Source organism: Micromys minutus (assembly GCF_963924665.1).
Source record: "Micromys minutus genome assembly, chromosome: 24".
Taxonomy (NCBI): Eukaryota; Metazoa; Chordata; class Mammalia; order Rodentia; family Muridae; genus Micromys; species Micromys minutus.
Genome location: NC_137959.1, coordinates 28,296,938 through 28,310,114, shown reverse-complemented (window position 1 = coordinate 28,310,114; position 13,177 = coordinate 28,296,938). Strand labels below are relative to the sequence as shown.

Below are 13,177 nucleotides of genomic sequence, written 5' to 3'. Positions count from 1 at the left end.
ACCCACTCAAATTTTGTCCTTCAGTAAAAGAAGCTTTGAATAGCAGAAAAACTCTCCGCAGAAATGACAGAAGCAAATTCAAGGCTAGCCTGATCTACACTGGGAGTTCCCGGAGATCCAAGGTTATCTAGAGACCCTGTCTCAAAACAAAAACAAAGCCATAAAACAAGCAAGCAAACAAGCCATCCAGTGTACATTAGGGAATAAGCCTAACTCCCAAGAATGCCTTTAAATGACAATTTTCCTAAAATAAGGGATGTTCAGAAATATGAGAAAGTAATTAATGAAGACTGTGTTCAGGAAGATAGTCCTGGTATCCTACAAATTCAGTTTTATAGGGCAGCCTCAGAGAACAGCAGCTAATTAATAACAAAGCAGATGGACTGATAAATTCCAGTTCTACTTTAGCTCTGTATCTTAGGCAAAAGCTTGAGAAAGCCTGTTTTCTGCTTGTAAAACAATCATTCACCTACCTAGGAGATCGGTTGGTGGGTCTGCATTTTTGTGTCTGGTTTATATGAAGACATTTTGAATAAAATTTAAGTTACTTGATGGATTTGGCAGGAATTACAGATTGCACATAGGAGAGGAAGAGGGGAGTCAGCCTGGAGCTTGAGAGATGACCCTAGTTCAATCCCCAGTACTCATGCCAGGAACCTCACAACCACTTGTAACTCCAGCTACAGGCAATGTGATGCCCTCTTTGGCCTTCTCAAGCACATCTCATACCTCTCTCTCTCTCTCTCTCTCTCTCTCTCTCTCTCTCTCTCTCTCACAAACACACACACACATACACACACACACACATACACACACACACACATACACACACACACACACATACACACACACACACACATACATACACACACACACACACACACACACACACCTAAATCTTAGCTTAGTTGGATGGCTGAATCGTTTAAGAAATTGGTTGGAGGAGCACACCATTCTTTCTGGTAATAATCAATGTGCCAACTTGGCAAGCTATTGAGGCATTTAAAAGACAAAGAAGTCTCCTCAGAAGGGCTTTCCAGTGATATACCAGTTATGGACCAAGAACAGTTACTTCCTTCTTTTAAAATTATGTTTTATTATTTTATGTGCATTTGTGTTTTTGCCTGTACTTATATTTGTGTGCCAGCTTCAGATCCCTTGGAATGGGAGTGACAGTTCTGAACTGCCATGTGGGTGCCTAGGTCATCTTAACCACCTTAACCACCGAGCACTGAGCCAGCTCCTTTCTTTTCTTTTCTTTTCTTTCTTTCTTTCTTTCTTTCTTTCTTTCTTTCTTTCTTTCTTTCTTTCTTTCTTTCTTTCTTTTTTGAAACAGGGTTTCTTTGTAGCCCTGGTTGTCCCGAAACTCACTCTGTAGACCAAGCTGGCCTTGAACTCAGAGATCTGCCTGCCTCTGCCTCCCAAGTGCTCGAATTAAAAGGCGTGCTCAACAACTGCCTGGCCCCCTTTCTTTTTCCTGTAGTGCCTTGTGCATGCCGGACAAGTGCTATCATATAGCTGCACTCACAGACCAAAGTACTTAATAATTGAGAGTGGCATGTGGTGCTCATTAGAGCTATCCATGAACATCCTGGTTCTTCTGGACAAAAATTAGGACTGCGATCCCTAGATCTGGAAGGTGAGTGCGGCAGCTGTGACAAGGGCTGTAAGTTGACTATGGTGACTCCATTTTGGTACCTCATATGAATTTTGTATTTAGCTTGCAGCTGAAGGAAGGGAACCTTGGGGCTTCCTTTCCAGCTTCTTTAACTATCAGTTTGCAGTTATGAGAAAGGAATTTTGGGGGCTTTCCAGCCAGGATGTATATGTGTGTGTTTTGCTTCAATGTGGACCCTGAGAAAGGCTTGGGGCTGCACTTGAGTTCTGGCTGGAATAAAGACTTTGAACTGGCTCTCAGACTGTGTCTGAGTGGTCTTCTCTGGGGGAAGACCCACAATACTGTGACTAGCTTGGTCCAATAAAAACAGAGGACACGCCAGCTCCAGGTATTTCCAAATCCCTCTTCATGATACCATCTCCTTTCTGGTCTGTCTCAATGGTTGGCAGTGTTCAGTTCTGCTGTGTAGGCACACTGTTAATATTTGGCTCAAAAATTCAAGCTTTTTGTTAGCTTTTCAGGAACTACATCTGAACGTTTGAGCTCTCTCCCTAGCTCCATTTTTTGGGGTATGTTTTAAGATAACACGGACCATTTTTAAGTTTTAAAATGGATACTTTAAAAAAAAACTTTCAGTTCCTATACATTTCCCTCTTAACCCTGAGTGTCCGTACCAGTCTACTGTATCTAAAAGATTACTTTATGATTAAAAGAGAACTTGTTTCTGACTTTGATCTTTTCAATCAAGAAAATTTCTCAAACCTTCTCAATGTGTTGTCGACTTCTTGTCCTCGCCTAAGCTTCGGGCCCAAATGTCCTCCACGTGTGTTTGACAAAATAAGCCTAGCAGCGCTCTCCTCTCACTCAGGCCTCTGCAGCACCTTCTAAACTCATGCTGTAGCCCTGATCTGACGTTCCTTCAAACAGGCTAAGCTATGACTAGACAGATGGCTAACCGCACTCAGTATCTTCTCTAGTTGATTGCAGCTTTCAGCTCAGAAGCTTCCTTAGGCTAGTTGATTCTGACTATCCAGACTTGGTATCTGACTATCCAGCACTTACATGCCGCAGCTGCCAATGCTTCCTATATAATTTAGAGGTTGCTACGACACTGGGTCAATTTTGGGGACAGACTAGGTTCCAGAGATAATGTCTATTTGGGGCACTCCGTTCTATCGTTTCCTCTAAACTACCCTAAATGATTAATGTTTTGATTAAAGTTTATGTGGGTAAGTGCCTTGTTTGCGGGTATATATGTACGCCTTGTGCATGCTTGGTCCCCTCGGAGTTCAGGAAAGATTGTTATACTAACCACCAGCTGGAGTTAAGGATGGGTATTGAGGCACCATGTGGATGCTGAGAACCAAACCTTGATCTGCTCCAAGAGCAAGTGCTTTCAACTGCTGAGCTATCTTTCCATCCTGATATACTTTGCTTTAGTAATTTTTAAAACCATTAATATGACTTCAACATTTTCTTTCTGTCTTTTTTTTTTTTTTTTTTGAATGTACAGGTACTTTATTGCTCACCTCTCACACAAAACACACCTCCAGCCACTTTCTTTCACAGCTTGACAGTGTTTACACGTACAAAAACCCGGCAGAAGCATCAAGTGATTTCGGTACAGACATGGAGGGTGACTCGGCCAGGCGTCTGTCTTCTGCAGCAATAATGAAGGGCCCCCTGCACCGAGCAGGACTCGCTCCCACTTTGTAATGCACTTCCGTCACAAGAAAGGTCTCCTGCCTAAAGCAAGCTAACTTGCATTTGCTGAGCCAGTGGCACGAACTAGTGCGTAAAGCCGATGTCTGCTCACCATTTCTTCTAGCAAATTTCAAGTAAAGACAAGGTTGAAGGAGGGACTTCTGTCTCAGACGGATGCAGGTCTGTTGAGTTGCTATACTTAACTAAGTGGGTACAGGTATTACAGTTCACAACTTAGTTTGCTTTTGTCGTCTTGATGGATTGTGGCCATGTTCGTGGGTTTTGGAGGAGCATGTGGTACAGGATTCCACCAACAGGATAAGGCTGCTGAATGTGCTGTCTGCAAAAGAGCTCACGTAATAGGAACCAACCCACCAGGTCTATCAGAAAGAAAGGTGATGAAGTCTCTCTGAATAAAATGCCAATCAGGGCAGAGCTAAGCTCAGAGAATAGACATCAGATAGTTTACGAAAAACACACGAGTTGTTAATATAAGAAAGGTTTCCCAGCAGTAAATTTAAAAAAAGTCTAGGCAAATCCTCATTTTCAAAACTTGCATATTGAAAGTGTGAAACTATTTTATTCAAGTAATTTCTTCAAAAAAGCATGTATGTTCCAACTGGATTAATCTACTGGTCAATTAAAGGCAACTTAAATTGCCTTTACGATTTGTTTCTCATAGAAAGAAGAGATATGTTTCTTAAATAAACAGTGTTATGTAAAACTGTTTAGTAATAAAAGAGAAAGAGCTGAATGAAGACCAGCAAATGGTTGTCCTAAGCACGAGTGTGCCTTCCACCTGTGGTCTTACATTCACTCGAAATAGATGTTGGATTCAGGATTCTAAAACTAAGTTTCTATTACTTGAGCTCTAGCAAAATATGAGTCTGTAGCCTCAGCTAGTGTAATGTCTTCCTTGTCCAAACCCAGAGTGAGTGTACTGATAGCCCCGTGCTGTTCAAAATGGCCCCTCTGGTGATAAGTCTGGCTCCCTCTTCCTCCCCAGCCTCCTCGACCACCTCTTCCCCCACGACCACTGCCTCGTTCACCATGGTGCCCACCATCGTGGTATCTACTGTCCTGCTGGTAGCCACCACCCTGGTATCCACTTCCTGTATATGAAGGTGTTTGGAAACCGCCATAGCCACCACCTCGGTAGCCACTGCTGTGGCCGCCACGGTAGCCACCAGGCTGGAAGCCCGAATCTCGATAACCACCGTCCTGGTAGCCACCTCCACCTCCATCTGTCCGGCCTCCTTGATGCTTACTTCCTCTTCCTCCCCCTCGGCCACCGTGGTCATAGCCACCACGTCCACCTCTCCCTCCTGTTCATGACCTCCTCGGCCTCCATATGAGGAACGTTCATAACCACCTCTCCCTCCGCCTCGGCCTCCTGCTTGCTGCTGGGAGCCATCTTGTCTTTTCTGCCACGGTGGCATCTCTGGGGGTGGAGGCTCAATTTCATTAGGTCTGCCACCTCTGTCAGGCACCCTGCCCATCAGCACCTTATTAATGGCACAGGCAGTCTTTTCTCTTATGCACCCACTGCTTGTTCTTAGAATCTCTGACAAGTCTTGTCTGGCGGCCAGAAGATGAGCAGCGGTAATATTACCTTTAGGAGACAAAACTGAACGCTTTGGCTGGTAAACCTTAGCTAATTTTTCTGTCTGACTCTTAGCTCTGTCAGACCAGCCAAAGGACTGGACGGTGACATCCAGACGTTTGATTAGCAGCTTCCTCCGGACTTCATATTCATTGGCTATGGCTTGGTTAATGGCTTCATCTTTTCCCAGTGGGCTGGTCCCATCGACTTCTTCAATAGCGGCTTTCCCACATGATTAGGTGGAACTTTTGCTAATGTTTCCTTTAACTCAAACTGGAACTCTTCAGCTTCACCTGGACTGTTAGTTGCCTGCACATTTTCTTCCAGTTTACAGAGGACTCTTAATTCAGACACCAGCCAAGCACAGAGTTTGGTAAACTCCGGGGAAGCGGCTCCAGCAGAGACGGCCTGCAACAGTGCACCATCATCCAACAATGGGCCCTTGTAACCTAGATCTTCCAACGACTCCAAGATGTCAGCCTCCATGGGGTCACACTCCATGCTACTGTGGTATTCAAATTTCCGAGTCGTCAGGCTGCCCTCTCGCCTGCAACGCGTACACTCGCGCATGCGCTTCTTCTCCCGGGTTCAACATTTTCTTTGATGAATTCTTTCCATTTTATAATTCATTACCCATTTATAATCTCAGTGACATTGACAGCAGCAATATAAGCAATTTAAAATTTCCTGGTGCAACATTAGTCATTTTAATATATAGTGTTAGGTCACAAGAGCTCCCCCTCCCCCCAAATGGCAGTGTTTGTGGCATGGTTTGAAACTCTGAGTTTATCAGGAGTCTCATTAAGTCATTAGGAACCTCTCCCTTAATCTTGCCCCAAAGGTGAACTACCTCTGGTAAAGGCATCTAGGTCTTGGTCGATTCAGACAGTTTGTAACAGCAGCTCAAAGACCCCACTGTCGACATACCAAAAATTTGCTTTCCCCCATTCTGTCCCCCCGACTCCTGAGACAGCCTTGGCAGTTTGAGCCCCAGCAAACCTTCCTTTCTACTGTGGGCTGTTCTGGTTCAGTGGTTTCACTGCACTCTCTTGCAGTGGTATTTAAAATTGTTTAATATGTTTTTCCCCCAATAGGGTCTTATTATGTAGCCCAGGATAATCAATCCATAATCCTCCTGCTTCAGTCTTCCTGATACTGGCTCAAAATTCCTAATGGTCTCAACTTAGTATTTAAGTTGTTTTTGTTGTTTGTATGAAATTTGTTAGTGAGCAAGCAAATTTGTAAATGTTTACCTATTTATTACAAACCAAATGTATGGAATGGCTCTAATTTTCTGATGTAGATTCCAGTTCTAGGAATACTGGGTTTAATACCCATATAGTAATGTGTATTATTTCTAATACTAGCCTGAAAGATTGTACTAATTTGCATATGCCTGAAATTTCCCCCTAGGAGTCACGGTTTTATGGTCACACCTTATGCTGAAATGGCTCACAGAAAATCAAACATTACTCTAGGAAATATAAAGGAGTAATATTGGGTCCATAAAGGCTGATACCCACAGGAGACAAACAGCCTATTTTTGTCTTTTTGTAGGGCGATTAAAAACATGAAAAGTGACAACCAAACAACACACACACAAACCCATCAGTTACAGGACAAATTAACCATGAAAGCCAGAGGGCTAAGGTGCAAACGTGCGCTTCCACCCACTTCCTCCAGCCCTATGGTCTCGGGCATCATAACTTGTTAACCAACGTGGAGAGCAACACGGAGCAGGTCCGAAGGTTGGCAAAACTAAGTGTTGCACAAGGACCTTCGTGACGTATCATCACACATTTTGGTAGAAACTTTGGGTTTACAGAGATGCTTACTGAGGAGTAAGCAGAAAATGGAGCCAAGTAGCAAAGTCCTGCCCATTTGTCCTCCATCGACTTTAGATGGGTTTTGATCACTGCATTTCATATGATCTTCACCCCAGCATATCTGAAGCCATGGGTTCAGTTCCCCACCACATTTCCAGTTCCACCTTCCCAACTGGATGCCAGCTCCTCCAAGAACTGATATCTCAGCTTTTTCCTGGCCAGGCGTTCTCTTGCACTCTGCTAGCTTTGCTTGAGTTTTGCTTTCAAGTCAATTTTGGCTGGCTTCTTCTGCCCTCAATTACCAGGCTTCATTTTGCCTCCAACCACCTTGCTGTCACCCATCTTCTGCAGACAGGACGGTCCAGCCCAATGCCCTCCCCATCCTCAGCAGGTTAGGCCTGGCCCCTGCCCCAGGAAGGAGATATGGCTCTGACAGCCTTTACTTCCCTGAAGCCCCCAGTCATGGACTAGTTGAGGAATGGCACAGTGGATGCTGTAGACTGTCCCAGGTACCTCCCTGCTCAGCCTTGGCTCCCTCCTCCAGCCCCATGACAGGCTCCCGGTGTGTTTGCAGACACACTCCTAATCTATACTTTAAAAGCCTTTATAAGTATTTTTAAACAATAACTTGTGTATTTGCATTCATTTGCCTGTATGCATATGTATCATGTTCTAAGAGGCCAGAAAGAGGCACAGATTCCTGGGTACTGAAGTGATTGTGAGCTGATTACTCTGTGCTGGGAATCACACTCCTGTTCCTACTGTACTCTTTAGCAATAACTAAAGTTCTTAACCTCAGAGTCATCTCTCTAGCCTATTTTGGTTATTGAGAACATACTAGCCCAGGATGGCCTTGAACTCCTGCTCCCACTGCAATCAAGTCTTTGAAAACCACATCATATAATAGGAAATTACTGCACATTGATTTAAAGGGCCTCTTTGGAATTAGAATATATGACCACTAGATGGCACTGTCCTTAAAAAAAGAAATGTTAAAAAGGACCAGAGAATTGAAGCTAGTACTACAGAAATGATCGAATATCAATAAAGAGTCAAGATTTTGTTTTTACTACACAGAATTTTAATGTGAAAGTAAATGAAACATACAAATGTACAGTAAAGCTAATGGCAAAGCAATCTTAAGCTTAAGGCAAGTTTTAATGGAGATGAACTTAGAAAAAATGATGCAATGATGTCATTTTAAATATAGATTACGAAAATATATGAAATTGCATCAATAACTTAAAAGTAATTTTCAAAGCTTGAACTACTGGAGAAACAAGTTTATGATCTTAACGCCAGCATTAAGACAGACAGAAGCAGCACAGAACTAGTACTAAACATTCACTATTTACAGAGGGATGGCAACAATAGGAATACCGTGGGATCTCACTTACTGCTGGACTAAAAGCTCTTGGCTAAAAGCAACAGAGAAAATGTACCACCAACATGTTATTTTAAGAAGTAAAGGATCACTTTAAAAAGGTAATTTCCCCAGAGAAATCAGGACACTCCGAGTGTAAACATGTGGGCTGTACAACACCAAATAACAACCAAATTCATTCATAGTGCTTAGTAATGCAAGGTCAGCATGATCTTTTCTAACACATGACTGTTTATAATTCAAACACAATCCTTATCATGCACGACTTCAAATATATAACAAATATTTTTATTTTGAGATACAAGGTACTTGTTTATGAATTAATTATAAGATCTATATACAATGAGTTACACCTCCACACTCAAGTATCTTTATATGCTTTGTAAATGCAATGACCTTATTCAGACTTTTCTGAATTGACCATGTCAGTTTTTAAAATTCTCTAAAATAATGCCATTTTATGATAAAATACATTTTTGCAAAAATTCAGAAATGTAGTAACATTTAATGAACATGACCACGAAAAGTATCTGTAAGCATGTGCCAATGACTTAGCACTTTTTTCCAGTTTTATAGTTAAAAAAATTGCAATTTGACACTAGGCCTGTTTTAAAAATATTGTTGCACTGATTCATCTCAAAAGGCACTAATAATATAGTCCTTTTGTAAAATACCATCATATATAACTGTGAATGTTTTGCTCATAATTAATGGAAGAAAATGTATCTTCTGCACAGATGAATATTTTCTAAGACTAATCTTCATCATCAATTTTGTTTCTACAAAAGCATGCAATATAAAATACACATGAAAGCAGCTATCTTAAACATTATTTTAATACAATTTAATTTGTAGCTGATTTATCACTGCCTCCAGTTTAATATGCTGTTACATACAAGAAGTTCCAGTATCCTTTTTCTGACTGATTTAAAAAAAAAAAAAAAATCCCTGAATAAAACAGAAGCCAGTCTTCGACATCTTTGGGCATTTCTGTAGAACATTATCACCCATGAAGAATATACCTCTACCCTAACTCATGATTATAGAATATAACTTGAAACACAATCTGAGACAAAAATTAAGACTAATTTAAAGTTTTATGTTTGAAGGGGAAAGAAAGGTTGATTGTTAGCATTTAAAAGGATACTGTGGCTTTAACAACTGTAAACTTTTCTTTTAGGAGGCTGTGGCAGACAGCTCTATTCTAGGTTTTTAGCTTGTAAAAAAAATGCAACACATCTTAATTTGTAAAATGATGCAGAATACAAAAACACAAAATGATATAGAGAAAACACACAAAACCCAAGAAACCTCATCTAAGAAGGAAAGCTGTATAACCAACTCGTCTGAAAGTACAAAAGAAATTTAAGCAACCCTGATATAAATTTTAATTTCTTATCTTGTTTTTAAGTGACATGAACTTTTAAATTAAAATGAAGAAAGTAGATACTTTCAACCCAACCAAAATAATGCCAACAAGATAAGCTTGCATAGAAAAAAATTCCAAAAATTACTGGCTACACGTTTTAAAAATCAGAAATGCAGGTATTATAGTGCAAAACCATGGCAGCTGATGATGTCTTTTACTGCCTCAGGTCATGAAATATACTGTAGTACCTCCAGTTATCACAGTTTCTGGTCGCACAATGAGTTATTTATACTAACGAGAAGCAGTGTGTATGTAGAAATGGGCGCACATGTGCTGTGCTCCTATTAACGAAGCTTGAGATCATCACCACCTAAATTAGAACCAGGACTAGGGTCTTGCTGTCTTCTTGCCTGCAATGACAAAATTGTAGTATGAAGTCATGAATGTGGTTTGAAAACTTAAGATATACAAGACATTAAGACACAGTGTCATACAAAAATGTTCATAGCCAAAAACTTTTCAACCAATATTTTCACAGGCAAGGCAATTACAACTATATATGACATTTTGTAATGCTCAATAATAATCATTTTATATTCAAAAAGACACTATGCATATATGCTGAATAGAAAAGAAAAAGACTATGGGTTTATTTTTAGAATTAGAGGTTTGTTTTGTTTTAGATTTATTTATTTTATGTATATGAGTACATGGTAGCTGTCTTCAGATGCACCAGAAGAGGACATCGGATCCCATTACAGATGGTTGTGAGAACTGAACTTAGGATCTCTGGAAGAGCAGTCAGTGCTCTTAACCACTGAGTCATCTCTCCAGTCCATAACTAAGAGATTTAACTTTACTATACTAAGATGGTTAATTGTCTTAGAAGCAAACTCCTTTTTTAGTAATAGCTGACATTTACTTAAGCAATATGTAAATTGTCTCCAAGTACTCTTCATGAATATACTAAATAGGTCCAAACAACTTACATAGGTACTATTATTTTTTTCCACTTTATAAAGAAAATGAAATTGAATGGCTGGGCCTGATGGTACATGCCTTTAATCCCAGCACTCAGAAAAGGCAGGGGCATCTTTGTAAGTTCAAAGCCAGCCTGATCTACAGTGTTTTTGAGAACAGCCATGTTTCTGTGATGCCTGATATGGGTGTTAGGTCCTACACACAACGTCTGGAAGAACAGGAAGAACTGCACATTAAAGTCAGGTAATCAGGCTTGGCAGAAAGTGCCTTTATTCACTGAGGTATCTTACAACCCCCAACCCCAACTTTCTCTTTTAGTCTCTTGCACAAATTCGAATGTATTTTACAGTTTCTTTAGTCCTTCCAAATGCTGGCTAGTACAAACTTCAATTTGTATCCAGAAGCTGGTTCCTGCAACACAAGTTTTTCATTTTTAGATAATGGCAACTTCATTAGGCAGAAAAACTTGGGTTACCTTTAACTGTCCTTCCCCCTTACTAACAACAAATTCTGATGGTTCATCTGGAAAGATATCCTTAATGTGACATTTCTACTCCATCTATCATTTTCTCTCTAGATCAAGCCACAACCATGTTCAACTTACATGTTCCTGTTATATGCCAGCAGTTAAGTAACTTTATGATATTTTAGCTAAATTTCTGGAATCGTGTACTAAAGCATCACTTTATTTTTCTATTGTCTGTAATTTTTTGAAGCAAATTTAACAAAGAGATCTTACTTATTACTTAGGCTGAGCAGAATGACACAGAGAATTAGATTCTAGCACCAGCAAGGCTGAAGCAGTAAGATCTAGAGTGTGATTGAGGCCAATAACCTGAGCAAAATCTTGTTTCAAAAACAATTCTAAAGAGAAAAAACATTCCGACCTTCCTACTTTAAGGTCAAAATTTATCTTCTCAGTGCTAGGTAGCGCAGCCAGGGCCTGCACACACTAAGAATGCATTCTACAAACGAGGCACAATCAATACCAAGGCTAGGTTTACAACCAGCCCTAAGATTGGTGTTGGTTAGACTGTCCAGAGCTGTGTTACTGATTGAAAACATTACATAATGTGTACAACTGCCTGGTGTAATAGCACTCTAGAAGCAGACAGGCGGGTCTTATGAGTCTGAGGCCAGTCTGACCACACAGCAAGGTCCAGGTCAGCCAGGAGACCCTGTGCCCAAATAACCAAAAACAAAAACAAAAAAAAAAAAACCAAACAAACAAACAAACAAACAAACAAAAAAACCCAAAAAACCCCCAAAGCTAAATCCCACCAAAAAGACAACTTGCCTTTTAAATTCTTAATATCTGGCAGATGGATCTTTGTCAGGAGATTTCTCACAATCCAGTTTAACATGCCCTTTGCAGTTAGAATGTTCACAGTAATGTTATGGTGTAGAGCCAGCTGAGATAAAAGGCTATGGGTGTCCTTGCACCAGAAAATCTATTTAAGCTCCACACAATCAATACCAAGTGTGCTGTAAAGACCAGTCAATTCTGCTGAAGCAAAGACTGGGATATAGGCATCTGGTTTCAGTCAGTGAAGGTCAGAAAGGGGCTGAACAATGAACAAACATTAAAGAAAAATCAATCCCAATGATATATTTATAAATCACTAACCTACCAATACAATATTTTGTGACTAGAACAGCCTTTGTCTTTGATAAGTTACTTTCAAACTTTGTTCATGATAATGAAACAATTCCAAACAGGAGAGTCACTAACAGCTGGAGGTTTTCAGTTCTGACAGGCTGTCTGAAGGAGACATACAGAAACAGACCTGTGACTAGCTTCTACTGGGAAGACGTTCTGTGAGAAGCTATGCTTTCAATTTTGGCTCTTTCTTCTTTAAACATAGGGTCTCACTGTGTAGATATGGTTAGCCTCAAACTCACAGAGATCCACATCTCACGTATGTTTTGGCCATTTCTAACATAGGCTGGATGTTCTAGAGGAAGTTCGGGATAGTAAGCCACATCACAAAATGGCAAAGAAATTCTCTCTGAACTCACTCTAAACATCAAGACTATAGGTTTGTTTTGTTTTAATAATTAATCTAGACAATTCATCACAGACCACATATTATCTATTCTACTTTTCACGTTTTTAATGCATCATTCAGAAATACAGCAAATCCAGTTTCCAGGACGTAATCACAAGATATATAGAAGAGTGACTATAAATCAGTCACTAGCAAAGACTTAAGAGAAATAGCCAAGAGCAGGGCTCATAAAATAAACCAAAGGTTTTAGTTGATTGCTCTTTTTTTTTTTAATTAGATACTCTGTATTTACATTTAAAATGTTATCCCCTTCCCCCAACCTGCTGATTGCTCTTTTTTTTATTAAACAAAAGAAAACAAAAGTGGAAATGTCTCCATGGAGAAATGCTTTAACCACTGAAAAGAGCTGCAATTCACTGAATATGTACATGTAGACAGATGTGGCCTTCTCATATTCACTTTATATTTGATAATTGGCTAAAAGTTAGTATTGAAGAGATCTGGCTTCACTCTCATCATAGAGCTGATAAGCCTGCAATAGGGAGGGGTGAGCGGTGCCTTCACACATAGGGCAGTTAAGTCTAGAAATAAACTAAGTTACATTATTCCTAGCCACTATTTCTTCCTACTGCTAAGGCTCAGAGATACAAAACAGAAATTTCCCTTGTAACTCATTGAAAAGG

The 13,177-nt window shown here is 40.2% G+C and overlaps 1 protein-coding gene and 1 pseudogene across 3 annotated transcripts in view; both read right to left on the bottom strand.

Annotated features, from left to right (window-relative positions):
* Window positions 1-4,217: 4,217 nt before the first annotated feature.
* Window positions 4,218-5,129, bottom strand: LOC308436362 (protein FAM98A-like; annotated as a pseudogene). The gene has a single exon. The product of its transcript is annotated as a protein FAM98A-like (transcript).
* A 2,690-nt stretch (window positions 5,130-7,819) lies between these two features.
* Window positions 7,820-13,177, bottom strand: part of CBFB (core-binding factor subunit beta) — a 40,208-nt gene continuing 34,850 nt past the window's right edge. For both annotated transcript variants that reach the window (XM_080936927.1, XM_080936926.1), the window contains exon 6: window positions 7,820-9,914. In XM_080936927.1, the coding sequence (XP_080793053.1) occupies window positions 9,892-9,914 (23 nt within the window). In that variant the 3' untranslated portion in view covers window positions 7,820-9,891. The remainder of the gene's footprint in view (window positions 9,915-13,177) is intronic.